We start from the raw sequence: 24332 nt of genomic DNA on the forward strand, positions 1-24332 counted from the left end.
GCTTCCATCTTTCCTCTGGAGATCACTGTTAAATATTTGCCTTCAAGTAGTTTTTGTGTGCTTAACTGATGTCTACTCACAATACACTCATACATATGTATCTATTTGTAAGTGTTGAATTGTTTGGCATATGATGCTTACATCATAACATTATCTGATACATACTGCTACTTACTGCTTTGTGTTTAGATTCAGGTAGTTTGCTATCTACCTAAATAAACAGCAAAAGAGCTGAAGATAGTTGGTACATTAAAAGTATAACATAGACACAAGCAAGCAAAGGACAGCACTCTGCTTTATAAGTTATCCCTACAATGAGGAATTGATTCTGACTGCAGAAAAACTTTATACTCTACAGCTTGGTCATGGGAAAGGGTGAAGGTGAAGCAAAATGAAACAGGAAGCTTCATACCTTTTTAGAACTAAACCCCACAAGGAACTGTCTCGTGGGTATCTTCTATTCTGTCATGTTCTTGAAGGACAATGAAACATTCAGCCATGATGCAGATAAGCTGCACATAGTGACAAATACTGCCCATGTTGTCTGTGCATGTAAATTCATGGTATGTGGTGTCATGATTGTGTTGGCTTATGAGAAGCCCTGTTCCTTGCCCTTGCAAAAGTCTAGCTACTACTTATTGGTGCCTGCCTTCGTGTGTGTGTGTGTGTGTGTGTGTGTGTGTGTGTGTGTGTGTATAACACATTGAGAGTAGAAAACCTGGGGCCTGTCAAAAATAGTAAAGTTTTTGTAAACATATTAAATTTTTTCCTGGGTTAAATAGAAGAGAAGAAAAATACTGGAGAATCAATGTTAGAGGTATTTAGGTGGCAAAAATTCCAAAATCCTGCTTAGAAGAATCCAGGGTTTTCTCCAAGGAGAGCTTTAGACTAAGCAAATATTAGAGCTTGCCCAACACACACACAGACACACACTCACACAAGTGCACACACATACATATGCACATGCATGCACATTCTCACACAGCCTCATACACACACATGCACTACATTAGGAACTCATAACTGAATTCTGGAGAGAAGAGAGACCACTTGTGCTTTGATAGAAAAATGTGACTATCTCATATACTCTCTGGAACACCATGTTTGGCTGGTATGTTTTATGAATTATATTATAATTATTTCATAAGATAAAAAATACCTGTTTATCAAACTGTCAGTTTCTTTATAGTATGTTTTTTCTTTGTTGTAGATGTCAAATGTCACCAAGCCTTAAAAGATTGCTTTTTTTTTTTTTTTTGGTATAGGAAAGTTGTTGACTATGTAAATGTGCTCCTACAGGAACTTAGTACATCTGTCTTACTATTCCCAGGGCAAGCTTTTAACACAAAACAAGTTAGCTGGAAATAAATGTACAAAAACTGTTAATGTAAAATAGACAGATGTTTTTATTATCACATAGCATGAGACATGTACTTCAACAAGAATTAAGGTTTTTCAACAAAATTAAACTGGTCTTTGCACGAAAAGTTTTAATGTTACTTGGAAATCTTGCTTATATTATCCTATATAAAAATTTTTTCAAATTGTCAATGAGAAAGGATTGTTTAAATAATTATTGAGCTTTAATTTCAAACATATATTAGTCTTATAGTCAATTGTACTTTCAATGATAACATTTCTGATAGCAAAGTCATTATTAATATAGGACCCAGGTTGTATTTTTTCTGCAATATAATTATTGATACATTTCTTCATTTCATGTTTTTAAAGTAAGGCCTTTATATCCAGGCCTTCACCTTTAGTGCAGTGATTATTTACAGTGTCGCTGAGGCATGGCACACCCTTTTTCTTTTTGCATGGAGGAAAACTAAAGTGTCCAAATAAGTTGAAGAACCTATAGACATTCTGTGACATTCTTTACACTAGTCCTAAAGATGCCTATAGGCTATTATGTACTTGTGGTTGCTTTGGTTAAGTTGATTTTCTGTGTTTCATTGTGATTTAGTAGATACAAAATATCTGATATGATTTTATGATTGAGTTAAATGAAGTAGCCATTATTTTCTTATGTTACCTTTAAAGCATTTGGAGTATAAGCCATTTGTATTCTCTTTCTGCATTTTTGTAGGTCCACCTGAGTGCATGAGAAGACTAGTGAGGCAGCACCAACAAATACTGATAAAGATTTGGCTTACAGGCCTTTCATGAGTCACCAGTCAGACTTTTCAAAAAACATTTGATCCTGTAGGTACCAACCCATAAATAGGTTACCTCTTTTCATGCTCTAATTAAAATATGATAGCCTGACATAGAGGCTTGTAGAGGCTTTTGAAGATTCTTGTATCTACATTTAAACATAAGTTCTTAACTTCAGACTGTGAGCTAAAGTTCACCTCCTTTGATTTGCCCAGCATACAAGTAAAGCTGGCTTTGTAAGAAATGGGGTTGGATTGGGAGGAGATAGAGAGAAAATGAGGTAGTCAGATTTCTCAGTGGGAAGAGGAACTCAGTGCCAAGCTTGACAACCAGAGTTTATCTTCAGAACCCATGAAGTAGAAGAAGAGGACCAACTCCCACAATTTCTCATCCAACCTCCATATGCATTGTGCCACACATACACATACAGAAAGAAATTTAATGTTTTTTTTTCAATCTATCTATATGTACCACATAAAAAATAAGAATATACAAGCAATGTGAATATTGGCTTGAAATTCAGTTTTATACCAAGGAATAAAAGTTGCTACACTTTTGACTAATGATACTCCTGTCTGCAGCTACACAGTTGCAGCAAAAATTGCATATGGTGCAGCCGTCTCTCTACACCATCTCCTAACCCACAGCAAATCTCAGCAACAGTGCAGTGATGTGACAGTGTTTGCTGAACACTGTCACATTGTTCTGCTTTGGTATTACCAGTACATACTGATTGTATTAAAACAAGAAAAGACCAGGAATGGGAGTGAACAGCATTTTGGTTTATTTTAATGTGGCATGATATGCAGATGATTTTCTTCTAGGAAAATGACACAGCATCGTCTTACTCTGTGATAGCAGGTTGGTTTTGCAGAAAGTGTCAGCATCAGCAGGTTATGCACTTAAAATGCTCCAAATGCATAAGAAAACAATGGTCAGAAAGAAGTGGGTGGACTGTCTCCCACCATGATCTGAGGAGTTATTCAACAAAGAAAACCTGACCTTCAAAGCAGGTAATTTAAACCTGTACAAAGAATATAGTATACACAAGGTAGTAATAATGTGACTGGAGAATTAAATATGAACAGTCTTCACGGAAAATTACAGGTGAGAAATTTTCAAAAAAACTTTCAAAACTCTGAGAAGAACTTTGAAAAATATGCATCTCAAACTCCTAAAAGTGTAATCTATTGAGTTACTAGTAATGATGAAAATTTGTTTATAAGGCGAAGGAGAAGACTCAGCGGGTAATATTTGCTTTGTGAACATGAGGACCTCAGTTCAAGCCGTGAGCTCCCATGTAAAAACAAAGGCATGGCTGCATGTGTAAGCCCCTGAATTTTGTGGAAGAGATAAACAGATTCTGAGATCTCAGTGGCTGGCTAGCCTGGGGAGTGGGGAGACCCTGTTCACCATACCTATCATCAAAGGAATATAGAAAAGAGTGATGGAAGAACACACTGAATGTTCTGCTTTGGCCTCTGCATATGTGTGCATGGATATACTCACAAACTATGCAGCAGACATAAAATACACACACACAAATTGGAGCAAATTTATTTGTATAGTTAGTTGTAGAAATCTACAAAGCTTGTTAAGATTTAAATGTTTAAAATCCATGGTTAATTATTGTAAAGCTAATCAACAGGCACTTTGAATACATTCTAGTCCATCTGCATCATAATCACAAAGTAATAATATCAATAGGAAATGTCATTGACTTTTATAAACTTGACCAGGCAAGTTTTTGTCAAACAAGATGAATAAGGATGATTTTTCTGTACCCATACAACAGCTAAACAACTTATTCTTGGCTGTTTTCTTTGTTGGTTGTTTAACCTCAAATCAGGATGGAAATTATTCTAAACATGAGTAATGACAGTGACTCAGCCACATGGTCCATGTTAAATATCTAGGTAAATACATTTTTCTCTAGAGCTGATGTTAACAGTGACTTCAGGCAGAACAGCATTTAACTCAGACCACCAAAACTTTACAAAAGTCATTTCACATCTGAGTCAAAAATTCGTATTTGCAGTGCTATATGGAGCAGCATGCCCCCTGTGCAGTTGAAAACATAGTTTGACTAGAGTGTCTCAGACCTCAGTCATCTATGAAGAGATTTTATATTTTCAAAGCCCATTACATGGTTGAGGAGGGTTCTACAAAACCTGTGATTATCAGTATTCATTTTGTAATGCTCTTCATTCCTGGTTCAGTTACTTAGTCTTTTCCTGGTACTTTAGCATAGATAGTAACCATCTAACATTATTCACACAGCCTTACGCCACATCAGTCATGGCATCAAGGCTGAATTCCTCTGTGCCTTCGCTCCCCATATATTCAATATCTGCTGTTACCTTTTAATGCCTATTTTTTGCAATTATGGAATATCTTTAGTGAACATGTTGCTGGCTTGCTGTGGACATACTCTCATCTCCTGGTGATCAGATGTCTTCCAGGAGCCTTAAGGTCTGTCTAGTTTACAATGATGCATTTACCTCATTGTCAGTATAGCTCAATAGCTCTAATTTTTATTTATAAGACAGACATATAATTATGTTCAATGTAAAAGGATCCTAAATACTTTTTCAGACAATAATTTTATGTGGAAACACTCAAGTATCCATTTGATATAAAATAATAATTTCTAAGTGTAAATTTCTGTGTGCTTACCCTTTTTAATTTTTGACAAAAATTATTTCAGATTGAAATCTAAGTATTTATTTACAAAGAAACTCCACATATCTATATAATACTTTGTCTTACACATGAAAAATTATCAATAGCTAATTATTTTCAGATAAAATTTTAAATTTTTAAAAGAGAGAAAAGTAGTGAAATTTAAAATAACACACCATGGCATAAAAATTATTAAAGACATGCTTATTAATAGCACAAGATGGTATAAAATAAGCTGATACCTATGATATGATTTAAAAAAGAATACTGGGAATACCTTTTTTATTGTTTTGGTTTTGCTTTTTTTAAAAATTTAAAATTGATTGTTTTTATTTATTACAATTTATTCACTTTGTATCCCAGCTGTAGCCCCTTCCCTCATCCCCTCCCAATCCTGCCCTCCCTCCCTCTTCTCCTCCCATGCCCCTCCCCCAGTCCATTGATAGGGAAGGTTCTCCTCCCCTTCCCTCTAACCCTAGCCTATCAAGTCTCAATAGGACTGACTGCATTGTCTTCCTCTGTGGCCTGGTAAGGCTTCTTCACCCTCAGGGGGAGGTGATCAAAGAGACAGCTCATCTTCCCCTTCCTAGGGAACCCACTTGGAGACTGATCTGTCATGGGCTACATCTGTGCAGGGTACTAGGTTATCTCCATGCATGGTCTTTGGTTGGAGTATCAGTCTCAAAAAAGACCCCTGAGCCCAGATATTTTGCTTTTGGTGCTCTCCTTGTGGAGCTCCTGTCCCCTCCAGGTCTTTCTAGACTCATAGCCAAACATTGGGCAGAGTGCAGGAAATCTTCGTTTTGCTTTTTTGAGACAGAATTTTATAGCCTTCGCTGTCCTAGACTCCTTTGTAGACCAGGTTGGCCTCAAGCTCACAGAGGTCCACCTTCCTTTGCCTCCTGAATGCTGGAATTAAAGGTGTGCCCCACCATGCCTGGCAATACCTTTCTTATAAAACGCTTTTGCAGGGCTGAAGAGATCTCCCAGTGGGAAAAACACATACACCTGCACATGCACACATGCACACACACACAGACTCAATACTTAACATATGTAATAATTTAACATAACAATAGCTGTAGCTATTTCAAATACATTAGTCGATTTTTTTCAACAGAAAATTGTTGAAAGGAAAAGAAAAATCAAGTATTACACTTAAACGAATGCTTGTAAAGTTTTACCTGCTTATTTCTTCATAATAAAGGACTCTGCTTTTGCTTTTCTCTAGAATTTGTGATTTCCACAAAATTACTGGGTTTTTTTTTTCTTTGCTTCACTTTCTGTCTTAACCTGTATAATTCCTATCAATCTATTGGTCTATCAATCTAAATGGTCATCTATTCCTGAGAATTAAAGGTGATCGGAGGTTTTTTGTCTCAATAGTGTTTTAACTATGTATCTGTGTCTCTGTTCCTGTTGTAAGGACCAGTCGGTGACCCAGTTAATTTTAACATTAGCTTGTATTTCTATTCTATTCCAGAGAATAGGTCTACCTAAAATGTGCTATAGTCTGTGCCATAAGCTATAAATACTCAGCCTTTCTTTTGTAAGCTAAGTATATCCAATTACACAAATAATGAATTCCAATTACACAAATAATGAGACTTTGTGATATATATCATTGTTAAATCTTCTTTGGCAGCTTGTATTGTAGGTGGTTATGGTGGTAGTGGATAGTGAAGAAATACTGCAATTCTATGGACTGGGAGCATTACTGAATTGAAAAGAGTGCTTGGCTGCAGGAGCATGAGGACCTGGGCTTGTAAAAAGTGTGCTTTGGCTAGCCTGTAACTGCAACACTGTAGGCTTGGAACTTGCTGGCTGCCAGTTCACCCCATTCAGTGAGAGACTGTCCTTAGGAATCATGGGAGACAGCCCCTTCTGCTTCCTCACTTATTCACAGACAGGCACTGCACACAACACATTCATATATACCAAACGCACACACACACAAACACACACGCGCGCATTTGCACATGCAAACACATTGAAATATTTTACGATTCTACATTTGCATGATAACAGTGTTAAAATTATTTTATAGGATATTTAATACCTAATGACATTTACTCTATCTTGTTCCTTTCAAATTTATAAAAGTGTATGGAATTTGCACATGAATATTAGAATCACTACTTAATTTAAAAAGCTAATCTCATTGTTAGAAATTTCTGGGCTTAATATGTTGCGATTTAATTTATTCTTCAGATTTTTCAAGGTTAACAGTGAAAATTTATACTTCTATTGTAAAAAATTTGGTCTCCAGATCCCAATGTAAAAGAAGAGAACTGAAAATTGATATTAAGCCTCCACATATCTGACACCCATGCTCCAGTACTAATACCTTTCCCTCTCTCCCAGTCTTTCTCACCCTCTTTCCCCTTTCTCTCACACACAAATAAATAAAATGTTTATAGGCTTATGGCAGTGAATTTGGTACAGACATAATGTAACTGATGCCCCTTAGAAAAACATCTACACTACGATCCCATGCCTCAATATTCAGATTCAAAAGGAATTCTTGAAGTTTAAGGTCAAAGCAAGGTGTGTCCTGTGAAAGCAGATGGTGCTTGGAATATCACAGAGATGCCCAGCATACTTCTAATGTGCTATTTCATACTTGGATGCTTGTCACATGTAGTGTTCTTGAATACTTAGGGTATGTACTTATATAAATAAATTTTTAAAAAGTAAAAAAAAATAGTTTGTTAACTATAGCAAAAAACAATTTTAATTTATGATGGATGTAGAATTTTAAATTCCTTATGCTATCCATTTTAGGAAACCAGCAATTAAGAAACTGTTCATGTTATTGAATAATCTAGCTTCTTTAATATAATTGCAAAAAAAATTAAATTCAAGAAAATTCAGATAACTATTGATTAAAAGTATTCCAAGTGTTTATTTGATTTACTTTCAAATATCTGAATTCATATAACAAATGGAAAACAGTCCTTGAAAGGCAATTGTATTTTTGTCTGCATGGGCCTGTAAGATTTCAGATCAGCTCTGGTCAAGATTTTTGTGACTTAGGAGGGCTAAAGAACTGAGTGAAAGCATGCTATTAATACAGCAGTGTGCTCAGACATTTGATTAAAAGGGTTTTTTTGTTTGTTTGTTTGTTTGTTTACTTCTTCAAGCAAATTGGCTCATCAAATCTAATATACTGTAGTTGAATCCACTTTCTTTTTTAAAAGCATCAAAATTGTTCTTCCAAGATCTACTCAAATAATTCTATGACTATATGATTACTGATTCAAAAGTTGAATCAATAGCTAACCTGAAGTTATAGATTGTTGTAAGCCAGATGACATTAAATGTGTTCACATTGCATTGTTCTGCCACTCTTCTCCCAATTTTTCCTCTTTTCCCTCTGTGCTTTCCTATGTTATAACAAGCTAGCTCTGCATGTGTCTGTGAAAAGTAATACTATAGCCCTCTATTTCATATTGTTCTCCTGGTATTTATTCTGTAAGACTTTTACATTTTTATATGTTAATAAATTATATTAGCAGTCATTCTAGGATGCAGCAATTGTGTTGTAAGCTTTTCTGGTCAAATGGTAGTACTGTTACTACATTTTGCAGTCATAGAAGTGTAATTTGTTAGTTAAGTGCTGGCTGGAGAACCTTGCGGAAAACAGATTTTTGACATTGCTAATAAAAACTAACAGAGACTATGCAGATAGAGAAGAAAAAATTCACAATCATTTATTCATCCTTAGTTGAGGGCGTAAATGACAAAAATGTTATGAAGAATATTAACAGCACTTTCTCTAAAACTAACGCATATTAATTACTTCTAATCAAGTAAGGTTAGATAGCAATGACATTTATTCTGTAGGGTGACTAGGCCTAGTATAGTTGTGAAATTATTCAAGATAGAAAATGCAATTGTTTATTTAAACTTGGAATCTTTGTTTTAAAGGAGGTAACAAAGCTTAGGTCTCTACTTTCTGTATTATAATTTTCTGTATGTATTTCATTTATTTATTTTTAGAAACATGATATGTAAGTTCCAATGTACATAACTTGTAATAAAATTTACATAACGGGGTGCTATACAAATCCCACTTATGAAGCATTGGCTATTTTAATATTTGGAAAGTCTTAAGCAACCATGATAACTATTCCACTAAGATGATTAGTAAATTTTCAAGTTTATTCATTGTACAGTTTCCCAATTTAAAATGAAAAACTTTCAGAAAGTACAGGACATTCATTTCCTACCAGTTCTTCCTGTATCTTCTAAAATAAAACTTAAATTTAGAAATCGTTAACACATCTGCATTATTTGGAAGCTAGAGTAATAGAACATTCCTTTCCTATATCTAATATATACTCCCTACATTTAAACAAACATGTTACTTGCTTAATTTCAACATGTGTTCAGTAATTTTTTTTCTATTAAACTATCATAAATTACACATATGGGTTCAAATGCTTATATTCCCACTCCTAGGAGACAGGGCCTACGTACCAAACATAGGAAAACCCAGCTTGCGCCTCAGCCTGTCCCCGCAATGAGGAAAGTCTGTGCATCTGCCACTGATACTAATATGTTGTGAAAAAATAAATGGTATCGGGCTAAGTATGTTTATTATTAGCCCCAATAATTATTATGGTGGTTATTTAACCCAGTATTACAATCAATAAAAGACTTAGACACCTATTAGATTGATTTGCCTTATTTTACCTTGGGCTGGACAGATAATTCTACCTACACTGTCTCATATCTCCCAGCTCTCATCCCATGCCACCTGCTTTAAACATTCCTATCTGGACCATTCTTCGTCCATAATCTCAAGATACTTGTTTGTATTCTTCATCTTCCTTTCCACATCATCCTCAGAGTCCTTCCTTCCGGACCACATGGTTCTTTCTCTATCCCATGGCAGCTCTCTTTTCTCCTTTCTCCTCCACATTTTCTTACTGCTCATTGCACACATGCATTTATTGGCAGGTAGGGTGTATGGTCTCTTTATGTGCAAATGGGCTCTCATATGACCTCTGTACCATACTAGCTTTCCAGCTCTATTCCACTTTGTGGTTCTTCCATCTTCTCTGGCTCTTCATGATACTGGCAAATTGAGAACAGTGATATCTTGGCAGGTCCAAAACTAGCAATGAATATTTTGTCTTCACTTAGGATAATATTATGCCATCTATTTCATGTTTTGGTTTTATTTTCTACAAATACCCCTGAATTCCTGCCTTTTAAACTTCTGAGGTGAATATGCTAACTAAGTTTGATTTGTGACACTTTAAAATTCTACAAAAGATGTTTTATAAAGCACCATGTGGCCAGAATGCCAATGCATTTTACGTGCAAGATTTACGTGCTTTCTACTGTAGGACTTATTTGTCAGTCACCCAATAGGGGGATATTATCTGTAGTTCTTCCCTTTAAAATATTTAACAGAGATTCTCTGTTTTGTGGATCCTATTGTGGGACAACTGTTGTGTGGCACACAGGTGGAAATGGCAGCCTGAAACTCAGCCACTTTTTAAAAATCGGTTCTTTCTTCAGCTTGATTTTTAAAAGACTGTTAAATTGCACAATCGTGTTTCCTCTTTAAACACAACACAGTACTACTTACTATACCAGCACAGCATATTTTAACTAAACAATTTATTCCACAATTCCTAATTTTTCTTGGAGTAACTTTGAAGACTTGTCAATATGGTCACATTTCTTAGCTGATAATAACACCTGTTCTGCATGCTGTAAATTTTCTGGAGCATTCCATCTGCCGACCTTCATGTCTTCTCTAGTTGCCCCTGAATAATATTTTTCTCAGCTTTATAGATCGATTGCACGAGACATCAGGGTTCTAACAACTCTCTCTCTACACCTCTATACCTGCATTTCTGTTGTACTAGAGTGTCCCATTGTTAACCTCACGTTTACTTCACAAATTCTAGTTTCTTGGGGTTTAGAACCTGCTTATACCCCAACCCAACTACTCTTTCTTCCTTCTCTTTATGCAAAAGAAACAGTTGGTTACTCAGCCACATGAATATATGTGTGTCACACATGAGCAATCGTTTCATGATACTGTGTGTGTATGGATAGGTATTAGGAATATTTAAATATTCCACATTCCCGTGAACTCAGGCTACTGAACAAACAAGAATAATAATAATCCATGGTAGTTTTTCTTTGTTAGCATCCAGGATGCATAGCCTGGACTTAAACAAACCAGGAAATACTTTCTGTGAAACTAATAACTGACTGAGAACTAAAAGATAAATAACGGCAAGGCAGATGTGTTGAATGTATAATAGAGTATCTAAGGGAAGAGTTGAAATCAGATGCAGACCTACATGAAGAGATAGTTACTAAGGAAATTGTAAAGAATGCACTAGTAATTGTATGTTGGGAAGCAGGATGTGATATGAGCAGACATTATGACTTTGAGGTCTTAGGTCTGGAATTCCAGAACATGTTGAGATTATCGATGAGAAATGTGACATTCTGTCTAGCATAAACCACTCCAAGTTACCCACTGAGTTTGTTCCTCCCTACCACAGCCATGTATTCAAGACAGTGGAAAGGAAGCCCTGCTGAAGTTTCCAACAAGCTTGGAATAGGTTTACCTTAATGCAGATCTTTTGCTCTGTCTGTGGAAAGCAGGGGTGCTTAATGAGAAAGTTCGTATCAATCCTTACAACAGCCAAGGTTCTTGTACCCACTTGCAGTCCACCCACAAATATTGCTCAAAGATTTCTCTATCACTGTTATCTTGCTATGATTAATATCTAGTGCAGTGGCCTATTCGTGAATTTTCTATTGCAAGGGGCTTTCTCCAGTACATTATGAGGTTATAGGCATAGATTGAAAATTAATTTTCTGTTTACTACAAATTTATGTTCATGTGTATGGAGTTTTAAATTGTGCTGCACATTAGCTTCAATTTTAAAATGTGTATGTAATATGTGTGTGTGTGCACATATGTATGTATGGTGTCACCTCCAGGTCAGGTGTGTTGATCCATGCAGGTGTGTGTGGAGGCAGAGGTTGAAATGTCTTCTTCAGTCCCTCCTCTACCTTATATTTTGAGATAAAGTATCTCACTGTTTCAGTGTACTGGCTGGCCATAAGGTCTCAGAAATCTTCCTGTCTTTTTCTGAGCACTGAAGTTACAGATGTGCACTGCTATCATATGAATATTCCTTGGGTGCTCAGATTGTTGTGAGTTCAAGGCCTGGGCTACATCCTATTCCACGACAGCCTGAGCTACAAATAATACTGTTTCAAAAGAACAAAAATGAATAAAACATCCCTGCCTTTTTTAAAAAAAACCCATATTAACACTTTTTTACTTACTAAAAAGAAGAGAACATTCATGCAAAATCTTGTATATTTTATTTACTTATTTATTACAATTTATTCACTCTGTATCATGGTGTAGGCCCCTCCCTTGTCTCCTCCCAGTCCCACCCTTCCTCTCTCTTCTCTCCCTATACTCCTCCCCTACTCCACTGATAAGAGAGGTCCTCCTCCCCTTCACTCTGACCATAGCCCATCAGCCACTTATCAGGAGTGGCTGCATTGTTCTCTGTGGCCTGGTAAGGCTGCTCCCCCACCCCCAGAGAGAGGTGATCAAAGAGCCTGCCACTGAGTTTATGTCAGAGACAACCCCTGCTCCCCTTACTAGGGAACCAACATGAAAACTGAACAGCCTATGGGCTTCATCTGAGCAAGGGATCTAGATTCTCTCCATGAATGGCCCTGGGTTGGAGTATTGGTCTCTTTAGGGGCCCCAGGGCCCATGATTTTTGGTTCTGTTGCTCTTCTTGTGGAGCTCCTGTCCACTCCAGGTCTTTCTATCCCCTACATCTTCGTAAGATTTCCTGCACTCTGCCCAAAGTTTGGCTATGATTCTCAACATCTGCTTTGATACCCTGATGAGTAGAGCCTTATATCTTAGAGTTTTCACATTAAAAAAAAATTATCATGATCAGTATATTAACATTTTACCTTCGCGCAGAACTAATAGGATTTGTCAAAATATTTTATTATGCAGTGATAAATTTAATTAGGAAGCTTGATCTGTTCTTGTTATGCTTAGGAAATTGCTGCAGTTAGTCTTCTCCCCCATATAAATCATTTTTCAGAATTACTCTCTATTTTGGATATACCCTAAAACAAGTAGAAGATTACTAGATAAGGAGGCTGGTCTTCTACCCTGGATCAATATACATATGTAGGGTGTACCATACTAGGTAATTGTCTTTAGTCATGAAAGTTCTTATATTATCTTCCCTCTTTTGATAGTTCCTCAACTGGATTAACAAAATAGTACATGTGGCTCATCTAATACTACTTTTTTTTTATTAAAGATTATATTCAGCCATCTCCTAAGAAGAGAACTAGGTGGAGGGAGGCCTATACTTGTGAATCAAATGTTCAAAATTCCTCTTTATTACAGAGAAACAAACAACAAAGTAAAAAGATAACAATGCGCCAGGCAGTTTGGAGAGATGACTGGTTGGTGGGGTATAATAAAGAAACATGAAATTATAGGTAGCCCTTGGGAGTATGGTTGTTGAAGATTTCTCTGATGAGGTGTTACTTAGCTAAAGCTTAAGGGATACGTGGTGCATGTATGTGTAGGTTAGGTGATGACATAGGGAACACTGGATTTGCTGGGCTCCTAAGACAGACATCAGCAGGAAACAAGACCTACATGAGAGCAAGCTTGGCACGCTCCAGTAACTAAAAAAGACCTGACTCCCTGGAGGATAGCAAAAGGCAGAGAAAGTAATGTGAGATGAGGACAGAGCTGAGATAAGCCAAGTCCTGGAGGATTTGAAAGCCTCTGTGGAGTCAAAATTAAACTCTGGCTGGCAATGAGACACTATTGTTTTTTAAAGGGTAAATTACATATGATCAACAGGTTTGAAACATGAGGAATGGAGGGTCAACGACAAAAGAGTAAAACACAATTAGACATTCTCAATAGACTTCTTGAGAGAGTGATGGCTTGGAGTGTAGGGAAGTTTGTAGACAGTGAATTAATTCATAATACATTTTTATATTTACAGTCATAGGGGCAATAAGAAGATTATGATGGGAAGATAGCAGCAAAAACAAAGTGTTTTTATAAGAACATGTGACTAAGTGAGTCTACTATCTGGGAAGTAAAAGAAAATGCCTACATTTTGTTCTGTTTACTATTTTTCTGGTTGTTCTAAATTACAGTACGCCTTCCATCCTGCCTTGATGACTGAAAATTTTAGTATGGAATTTACTATTTGCCTTTATACACCTTTTAAAAAATGTTGCATTAAAATAGAAAATTCTCTGAGAAGATTTAGAAGTCCCAAAATGCAAGCATTGGGTAAGACAGGGCTTTGAAAGGATTGTGAAGTAGGAGTCTAAAGGTGGTGGCTAAAGGCATTGTGAACTGCAGTATGTAGTAATATGGGAAGATGGGCTGTTGGAATTCTAGTCCAAGTCATTGTGTTAATGGTATATGGTACCACAAGATGTTCTGTTCCTTGAAATTGTTTGGGGTCGTTAATGGGGGGGGGGAAGATAGTCACAAGATACTAAAGTATTATACTGTGTAATTATGATGGGGAGAATTGTCTAAGATGACCCAACGGAAGTATGCTCAAGGACTTGAAGAGAGTAGGTTAGTGAGTAAAGCAGGAGGCCAGAAATTTCATGGAGCACAAACAGGAAACCGGAGACGAAGAACTCCTTCAAAAGGAAAGGGATGACAAAGAGCCAGTTCTCTGTCCTCACATAAATGCCAAGTCTAGTAAGTGAACACTAGTCCAAGGATCTGTCTTCAGATGGATAAGAAGTTGAAAGGACAGTCCAGGGAGCCAGGAGGTTTGAGTCTTTGGAGAATTGTGTGATCATGTGACAGTGGTTGAGTACAAAACTTGTTATGTTCAAGTAATACCAAACCCAGAGTTCCTTTAGTTAAGAATACACTTCAGTAATTCTGAATCAAAGAAACAAAATGGATTTAACAAAAATACCAGAACACAATTTGATACTTGCTGGAGATTTTTTTAAGACTACAATGAGTATTTAGAGCATCATTATCAGAAATAATATGGCTGAGTCTTTTGTTACTATGGCTCCATTGGACAATCTGAAGCTAGTTCTCTATATGCACTGTGTGTGTTTATATGTGTGCATCAATTAAACTGATTATTGGGGCAAGGGCTACAATATTTATCCAAATTTCAGTGAAGATCTGATGATGAAACAATAAATCTGAGTACTATAGAAAAAAAAAAGACTATAATGTATAAGTTGTTTAATTTTAGTCCATGGACTCAAAGACATCCAGCCAACTATTTTGAGCTACAGACAAGGATCTAGAGATGATGGGGCATTTGACCCAAGCACAGAACCTGAGGTCAGATACCCAGAATCCAGATGTGGTACCACATCTGTAATCCCAGAGATCCTCAGGGAAAGCCAAGTCAGAGGTTTCCCCAAAGGCCACAAACCAGCTACCCTGATGTACGCAGAGGCAAACAAAACAAGATAGAAGGTTAGGACTGACACTAAAGGTTAACCTCTGACCTCCACAAGTGTGCCAGGGTATGTGTACACCCAAATTCATATGACTACCACACACACAAACACATATATGCAAAATACATGAAAAAATATATGAAAAAAATAAAATTTGTGTGCACAAAAGAAATTATCATCAGTGTTGAAGGTGGGGAGGTTTTTAATTTTGGAAATCTCCAGTTCAACTACGGTGAGCACTTCTTATCCATTTATGTAGATTTTCATTACAAAAATGAAAAATAAATATTGTTTATGAGGTAAAAAATTAGAATCCTCTTATACTGATCATGAGAATTTAAAGTGGTGTAGTTGTAGAAAATCACTTGGAAATTCTTCAAAAGAACTTAATATATAATTACTTATTACCCAGAAATTCTACTCAATTGTATATATACACAGAAGTATCAGAAACAGATACCCAAGTAGATTTGTATTCACTAATGTTCACTGCAGCATTTTTACACTATTCAAAAGATGGAAACAAAGGGTCCATATAATCTTGTAAAATAAGAATGTGTGCTGTATGTGTATAGTGAAGTAGTCTGCAGCCACAAGAAGAGATAAAATTTGATATATGTAACACCATGAATAATCATTGAAAGCATGTTTTTCCCTAACCTTACTTTGCTGGCACTAGGAAGGTTATGAATGTTGCTTTTATATGATTATTTTGAAGATGATGACAAAGGTGATTAAACTGTGTAGGTGAGTGGCGTGGCTTACATACCACAGAGCAGATTTTCAGGCAAGATGATAAGCTTGGTGGAGTTGGTTCTTTCTTTACATCTTCCATGAGGTCCAGGGGTGTAATTCAAGCTCACCAGGCTTTTGGGAGAGTGTTTATACCCACTGAGCCATTTTCTGCTCATTTTTATTTTTAACTTTGGAAGTAAAATCGTGAATTTCGTTATATGTCTTCAAATCTTTGCCTAAGTTCTTTTTACTGAGAGCCCTTTTATAGACATAGAGATAATTTACTAGATAACTTACTAGAGTTTACTTTTTAATCATTTCCCAAGATTATTCGTTTTCACATACATTGGCTGAACATAAAAATTCAGAGAGGTTTATTACTTTATAACTGGTTAATTAATAAAATAACAGCCTTATAAATCTATCATATGTGTTTTTTATATTCGAGATATATTTCAGCCTAGAGACCATAGTCAATTCTTAAAAGGGTATTTTTGGGCATCTGTAGTTGGTCAGGCACTGTTCTAAGTAGTAGCAATATTATGATAAATATCACAATATGTTTTTATACTTTTTCAGCCTATTTCTGCCTTCAAATAGTCACCATAGCCCTTCTCCTTTTAGTCTTCATGCTGTGTGCTTTGCTGTTTTCTGGGTAGTATCTGTGAAGAACATTATGAGCATCATGCAGGTAATGAGGGAGGTTATGTGACCATCACTCTGCCTTCAGCCTCCAGGGTAGTGCTTGCCTAGTATGGATTTGGTGAATGTTTATTAAATGAGTGAATATATTGGAAACCAGAACCTAGAAAAATTCAAGTTAGTTCCTTTTTGTTTTTTAACAACACAGGATAGGCAACTATGTCAAATGCTGATGACAGAACAAACAACACGGTAACGAAGAATGTGTTTACCCAGATACAGTTGTGATGGTGTGGGTGGGTTTACAGGAAAAGTAATAATTGAGTAGATCTGAGAGCGGTGTTGATGTTTAAGCTTGGGTGTTAAGAATATAGAATTCTTTCAAGAATGCTGATTTAAGGAAGGTTTGCTTTATCTAACCTGGTGCTGTAATCACAATTGTTCAAATTAAAAGTAATCCTTTGTTACTACATAATACATTTTTTATCATTGCTCCAGTTATCTTTCACATAATGTTATTTAAATTTTTTTCATTTTATTTTATTTTATTATTATTATTTTTTTATCAGTTACATTTTATTAACTCTGTATCCCAGCCGTGTCCTGATCCCTCATTCCCTCCCAGTCCCTCCCTCCCTCCATCATCTCCACCGTGCCCCTTTCCAAGTCCACTGATAGGGGGGACCTCCTCCCCATTCATCTGATCCTGTTTTATCAGGTATCTTCAGGACTGGCTGCAAAGCCCTCCTCTGTGGCCTAGCTGGACTGCTCCTCCCTTCGGGGGTGGGGAGACCAAAGAGCCAGTCATTGAAATTTTCAATTTTATTCAATCATAATATTTTTAAATCAAATCTTTTTATATAGAAAGTAATCCTTATTTATTAATGAAGCTGAATAAATTGTTAATGAATGTATTTTACATCCCTGATAGAATTTTTCTTTATAATGGTGTAGTCAGTTTTTCAGTTTTCAATAAATTTAAGGTGGTTTTATTAATTTTTCGTTTGTTTTATTTTGTTTTCTTAAGACAGGATTTCTCTGTGTAGCCTGAGCTGTCCTGGACTTGCTTTGTAAATCAGGGTAACCTCAAACTCAAAGAGATCCTCCTGCTTCTGCCTCCCTGAGTGCTGGGGTTACAGGCATGCACCAGTGCACCCTGCTGTTTTATTAAGTTTATTAGTTCCAGCTGTTTGGGGGTATTTATCTCTCAGTGGAGCTGTGTTCTGCCCTGCCTCACGTCAGGATATGATGCTGGATTTTTCATCATGAGAACACTAACACTGAAATCAGTTGAAGACACTGCTGTTTCCTTGCACGTTTTTCCACTAAACTTTTATCCAATTTCTCATTTGTTATTTTTGCCTGTTATAACTCATTATACTTACAGAAGTGTCTTGTTCCAATTATGTTAATGCCTTTGGCCACTGAAAAGATCTAAGCGAAAAAGTGCAGTGTGCATAGCGGAACTCCATCTTAAACAGGACGAGTGTGCGCTGAGTAGGAGCCCAGGGCACATGTCGCAGAATACCCGGAAGGTGTTCTAAGTGCACTGTCCAAAATTACAGTAGCGCAGAGAATACATTTTGCTACATTTCTATGAAGACTTTGCTGTGAATGTGCTTAAGAATTGTCTCTTAGAAATGTGATTTTTAGGTTTTGGTGTTGCCTTTAAAATAAAAAATTTAGGCAATTTCCTACATCACTGTTGCTCTTTGCCATAGGTCTTTCTTGTTATCAATACATATTTTGTAATTTCTCTCAACAAATGTGACATCAAATAGCAGGAAATGCCTTTTGCAAAGGGAGCAGGAAGTGGGAAGTTGTAAGGAAGGACAGGAAAGGGTGGTGAGTTCAGTACCATTCTGAAGTGCACCACTGCAGTGAAACCAGTCTCCAGCAGTGTGGGTTGGAGGTAGTGGTGTCCTGCACACCTGTGTTTTGTGTCATGTAGAACAGGTGTGCATTTTTCTGTGGCTGATTCTCAGCTTTGTTGTACCTTATTGCAGAGAGTAGTAAATGCTGCCATTAAGCAAATAAAATGATAAATAACTGGCAGTTTAGCTTAGACACTAATGGAGTCTAAAAGCCTTTAAAATGACAAAACCCAGCAACTTTTATGATTTATAGGCTCATTTGTGTTACACAGTTTGGTCATATACTTGACAATGTTCCTCTTTTTTTTTTTTTAACTCTCCTAAAAATTATGGTTTTGTGTTACCTGAGTGAGAAGCCATTAGAATTTAGGAGCAGAATGTTAGAGTCCCAGCTAAGTCTCCCAGTGTTGTTTTGGGGCTGCCTTGCTTGCATGGTTCTGAGGTAAAGACAGTAATTCGGTCAATCCCCACTATATATTCTGCAACAGTGGCCCTGTGAACTGCCCTCAGCGGGCCTTGTACTCGCTGTAGAGTTTCTTTATGGATCAGGGGTTTCTCTTTTCTGTCAGTGAACGAACACAGTCTGAAGAGCGCTGGCCCAACATGTGTTATGTCAAATCAAAACTCTAAGAATAACATAGCTTGCACAGTCTTCAGTTACCTGCTGCCAGGCTTTCTTTCTTTTTTTTTTTTAATCTTTTTTAATTAATTAATTAATTAATTTCTTTAGATTAATCACAGGTTATTTACTTTGTAGCCCAGCCATAGCCCCCTCCCTCATTCCCTCCCAACCCCATCCTTCCTCCCTCATCTTCTCCCTGCCCCTTTCCAAGTCCACTAACAGAGAAGGACCTCCTCCCCCTCCATCTGACCCTAGCTTATCAAGTCTCTTCAGGACTAGCTGCAATGTCCTCTTCTGTGGCCTAGCAAGCCGTCATTTAAGCTAGACTGTTTTGGCATCCTCAGAGCACTCTGTGGTGTCTCTGAAAGCAGTGATGTAATGTGATCTGTGTCCTGTGTGGTCTGAGAACCTGAATAACATTTTACATTAGCTGCATTGATCGGGAATCCTTTCTAGTCATTTACTAGACAATTAATACAGTCTTGTAAAATGTCCCCTGTGTATTCCTATAAACTAGATTGTTTTACCCCAGGACCAAAAGGCGCATCGAGACAGACAAGAGTAACTGGCACTGATGAATAGAAACGGGAAAATCTAAATCCACAGTTCACATTATTTTCCATCCATCCTTAAAAATGAGCTATGCTTGAATTTTCTATGAAACTGAGGAAGCATATCTTTACAAACTCAAATTTTTTGTTGATTAAAATATAAAATATAACAGATATACTTCTATAATTTTAGTCTTATTTTTGTAAAATTCCTTTGACCCGAATCTGTTTCTAAGAAATGACAAACATCTTTTGCATTAGTGCATTAAATCTTTGTGATTATTTTTTAACTTAGGAGTTTTACACTTTTGCACATTGGAGTGGCTTGACATGAAATGCTAGAACCATGGGAACTGTAGTGCACAGTTGAAAAGGCTCAGGATATACTTATTTCTGTTGCAAGTCATGTTGTTTGGATCACTGAAGAAATGGCTGCTGTGTAAGACATGCCTGCTGGCAGCAGCCTCAGCATTACTAAGCAGGTGTTGTCATTGCCTTAAGGCATGTCCATAAAATTCCTATACTGTACCATAGACCGTCTAAATCTCACTTATATGTTCCTGATAGTCTGTATTTTATTTAAAATTCATCATCAATAAAATTGGTATTCATTCTTATATTTTAAAAAAGTTTATGATTTACCCATAAAAATATGAGCTCCTTTAAAGGTGTTTTCATATATTCTTTTTTTTCAGAATTTTTTTCTTTATTAATTACACTTTATTCACTTTGTATTCCCCCCATGGTTCCCTCTCTCCTCCCATCCCAATCCCTCCCTTTCTCCACCCTCTGCATGCATGCCCCTCCCCAAGTCCACTGATAGGGGAGGACTTCTTTTCCTTCCTTCTGATCCTACTCAATTAGGTCTCATCAGGAGTGGATACATTGTCTTCTTCTGTGGTCTGGTAATGCTGCTTCCCCCTCAGGGCAGACCAATCATTTCATGTCAGAGACAGTCCCTGTTCCTGAACAGAACCAACAGCACAGATTCTAAGAGCAACAATCAATACATGGGACCTCATGAAACTGAAAAGCTTCTGTAAAGCAAAGGACACTGTCCTCAGAACAAAACGACAGCCTACAGATTGGGAAAGAATCTTCACCAACCCTTTATCTGACAGAGGGCTAATATCCAGTATATATAAAGAACTAAAGAAGTTAAACAGCAAAAAATCAAGTAATCCAATTTAAAAAAATGGGCTACAGAGCTAAACAGAGTTTTCATATATTCTTATCTGTTGCAGTCCCTAACCCAGAGGCCTTTCACGAGTACTGCATGAGGATTCATTCCCTCACATGAGTGTTATGCTCTGGATCCTTGGTTCTCTGGAACCCACATGCCTGATTTAGACTACAGAAAAGGAGTGGATTCTAAAATATTTTTTAATGGAGCAGATATACCGACTACTTTTATTTCAGTTGAACATTAGAACTTTGGGGCCATACACATTTTGTTATTTTATTAACATTATGCTATCTTCTGGTTTCCTAAGTTTTCTGTGTAAAATGAAAAGGGATGTTTTCTGAAAATGAGTCTTCCATCTGCAGGTACTACTGAGAGGGTGTGCTTGATCCAGGGGACAGTTGAAGCACTGAACGCAGTTCATGGATTCATTGCAGAAAAAATTCGAGAAATGCCCCAAAATGTTGCCAAGACAGAACCAGTCAGCATACTACAACCTCAGACCACCGTTAATCCTGATCGCATCAAACAAGTGAGTGTTTAGTTGGGAAATCAGAGAGAAATGTCCACAGTGTAGCATGAGTTCCTTTCAGAGAAAGTACTTCAGTCTCAGCATGAAAATATTTAAAATAATTGTATCTAAAGTCGTCATGAAGTTTTTGAAGTCTTCCCGAGCCTTTTTTTTTTTGGGGGGGGGGGCAAATCAATCTATTGATTCACTGAATTCACTGAATCATTTATTAATGATACACTCAGAGGCACTGATGTGACTCCTTATGATTACTTTTTACAAGTGTAGAGATAGGGGTTTTATTAATTTATGAAATATATTCTGTTTAAAATATTGCATTTCTTAAATAAATTATAAAACTGGAAATGACATTTATACTCCGAACATTTCCAATGCCCAACATTAGTGACGTTTGTAGTTCGTAGTATAGGTGTTGCATATAGACTTCTGCTTTGTTAATTTGTCATGTTTAATGTCTTATCAATACATGTATAAGTTAATTTGTACCCCTAGTGTTTGGTCCTTTGTTATCAGTCAGCTATTACATTTTGTATCACGTATGTAGTACTTAAATACCTGTTATAAAGGCCCAATGTTGAATTTTAATGTATGGGATTTTCTGTAAAGAAAATTTTTTTCTTGACAAAAACAATGTGAACTTCTAAGACTGAGTAATGCTTGAAATGATGTAGGGAATGACATTTCTTGATGTTAAATAAGGCGGATTCTTTTTCATACATATTTTAGATATACATATTTGATATTTATGTTCATAATTATTGTCTACATTTGCCCTTTTATTTAGCCACTTATTTGTGACTAATTTTATTAGTTTTATTAGTTTTATTGTGATTTTAGAATAAATGTATTATTTATCAATTAACAAAAAATTTATTTTCATTGTAATAAGTATAAAATATACCTCAAAGTTCTATTAATTTCATGTTTCTGAATGGGAAATATGTTAATGAGTGCTATGAATCTATCATAATTTTATCAATATGTAGATAAACATAATATTAATCATATATTAACTTTAAAATTTATAACTTGATAATATGGTCAAATTATAGACTAATATTCAATTATCTATTAACAGTTATTTTAAAAGTATTTCCTTGTTTAAACATGAAAATAGGCCTTACTCCATCTAAGTATCACTACCAAGATTCTCCACTAGTGTTTAATAGTTCAGTTACTCCAAAACTGTACCTTCTGCATACTAGGTTTTGTTTGTTTGTTCGTTCAATATCATTTAGCAGTTTGAAGTACTTACTTTATCTATGCCAGGTGAATACAAAATAGTCAAAACTACTGCTGCCTTGACAATTATATTAGGAATTTATCATATTAAAAAACAAGGTATAGACATCCGGGTTAAGGTCATGTAGGGTTAGAAAAATGTCCTGAAGGAGCACTGAAGTATCTGGTCTCTGTCTGCCGTAATCCAGCCCATGACTTTCCCCTTTTCACCCATAACTGTTTATGAAAACATTCAAATACTTAGGTGGCCATTTTGATGTTTTCTTTTGAAACAGACATAAGATTATACTTTGAATAGTATAAAAGTGCATCTAGAACAGTAATGTCATTTTTTATTAATTGTGTAGGCGCAAATACTATTTTGTCAAATAATAGTATGAATCATTATTACAATTCCAGTTTTAGCAAAGGTTACATGAGATTGTTGAATGCCACCAGAATTTTAAAATATTTGGCTGAATTTTGTTTGCCCTTTTAAAATGTTTATTGTATTTAATATAAGTTTTAAATATTAATATTGGTTTATATAGTTTCATATGCTCAGAAACATTTATATGTCTTGATGTTCATAGAATTAAAAAGTATTGTAAACACTAGATTATCATGTAATCAGCAATGTGGATAAAATAGTGAGTACAAGGGTACAGGAAACAAGCTGATTGTGCTGAGGGAGCATATTCAACAAACACTTTCTATATAATGTGAAATCTATGCCAAGTTTCTTAAAATCTGTAGGAGAAATGTTTCTGACCTCTGACTTAGATAAGTCTTCTCATGTTCGACACTGCAGTTCTTTAACTTTTTAGTTATCGAGTTCACAGATTTAATATGTTTTACCAAGCCATGATCTAAGTAGTTGTCAAGTATCTAAATTTAAATGGCTATAATTTCATTGCTCAAGGAGTATTGCCAGGTACACACTACAAAATAAGTATTTGTAAAATAAATTATTTTGTCATAGAATACATAAAAGTTATTTTATTGATGCTTAGAAGTTTAAATTTTAATATAGAACCCATAGATGTTTTGCCAAGAGTGCAACTCATCACAAATGAGATAACATTTGCTTTTGCTGTGGGCTTCAGTCCAAAATAATTTTTTTAAGTATTAGTTACAAATATTCTTCTTTACAGCATTATTTACAGAATAAAATTGGAATTAATAAAATGTTAGAGCCAAATATATATCTTTTTTTATATAAACAGATGCAAGTGAAAATAAAATTATGAATTTTGCTACTGTTTCCATTATTATCCTGGTTAGTTGTTTGGGGTCAACAATTTTAAAGTTTTGCTTTTAAAAAATTTAAGGTATACTTTGTACTCAGTATCAGAAATCAAATACAGTTTTCAGCAAATCTGATTGCAAAAGTGATGAAAAAATCTGATTGTAAAACTGCCATAGTTTTCTAATAAATTATATCCTACATTGTATCCTAAGATACAGTTTAGTAAATGAGTACAATGTGTAAACCATAATACTCTTTCCAGGTGTACCTAGCCTTCATGACTGGTGACATCATCCAGATGTAGTTTCTCAAGGATGCCCTGTTTGCTCATCTCAGAAATCCCCCTGCAGGACAGTGATGAACTCTAGTTCCATA

The 24332-nt window shown here is 35.9% G+C and overlaps 1 protein-coding gene across 7 annotated transcripts in view; it reads left to right on the top strand.

Annotated features, from left to right (window-relative positions):
- Nova1 (NOVA alternative splicing regulator 1) overlaps window positions 1-24332 on the top strand; it is a 129829-nt gene that overhangs the window by 86532 nt on the left and 18965 nt on the right. For all 7 annotated transcript variants that reach the window (XM_060368309.1, XM_060368310.1, XM_060368311.1 and 4 more), the window contains one exon: window positions 21321-21487. In XM_060368309.1, the coding sequence (XP_060224292.1) occupies window positions 21321-21487 (167 nt within the window). The remainder of the gene's footprint in view (window positions 1-21320; window positions 21488-24332) is intronic.

This window comes from Meriones unguiculatus, chromosome 15 (assembly GCF_030254825.1).
Source record: "Meriones unguiculatus strain TT.TT164.6M chromosome 15, Bangor_MerUng_6.1, whole genome shotgun sequence".
Lineage (NCBI taxonomy): Eukaryota > Metazoa > Chordata > Mammalia > Rodentia > Muridae > Meriones > Meriones unguiculatus.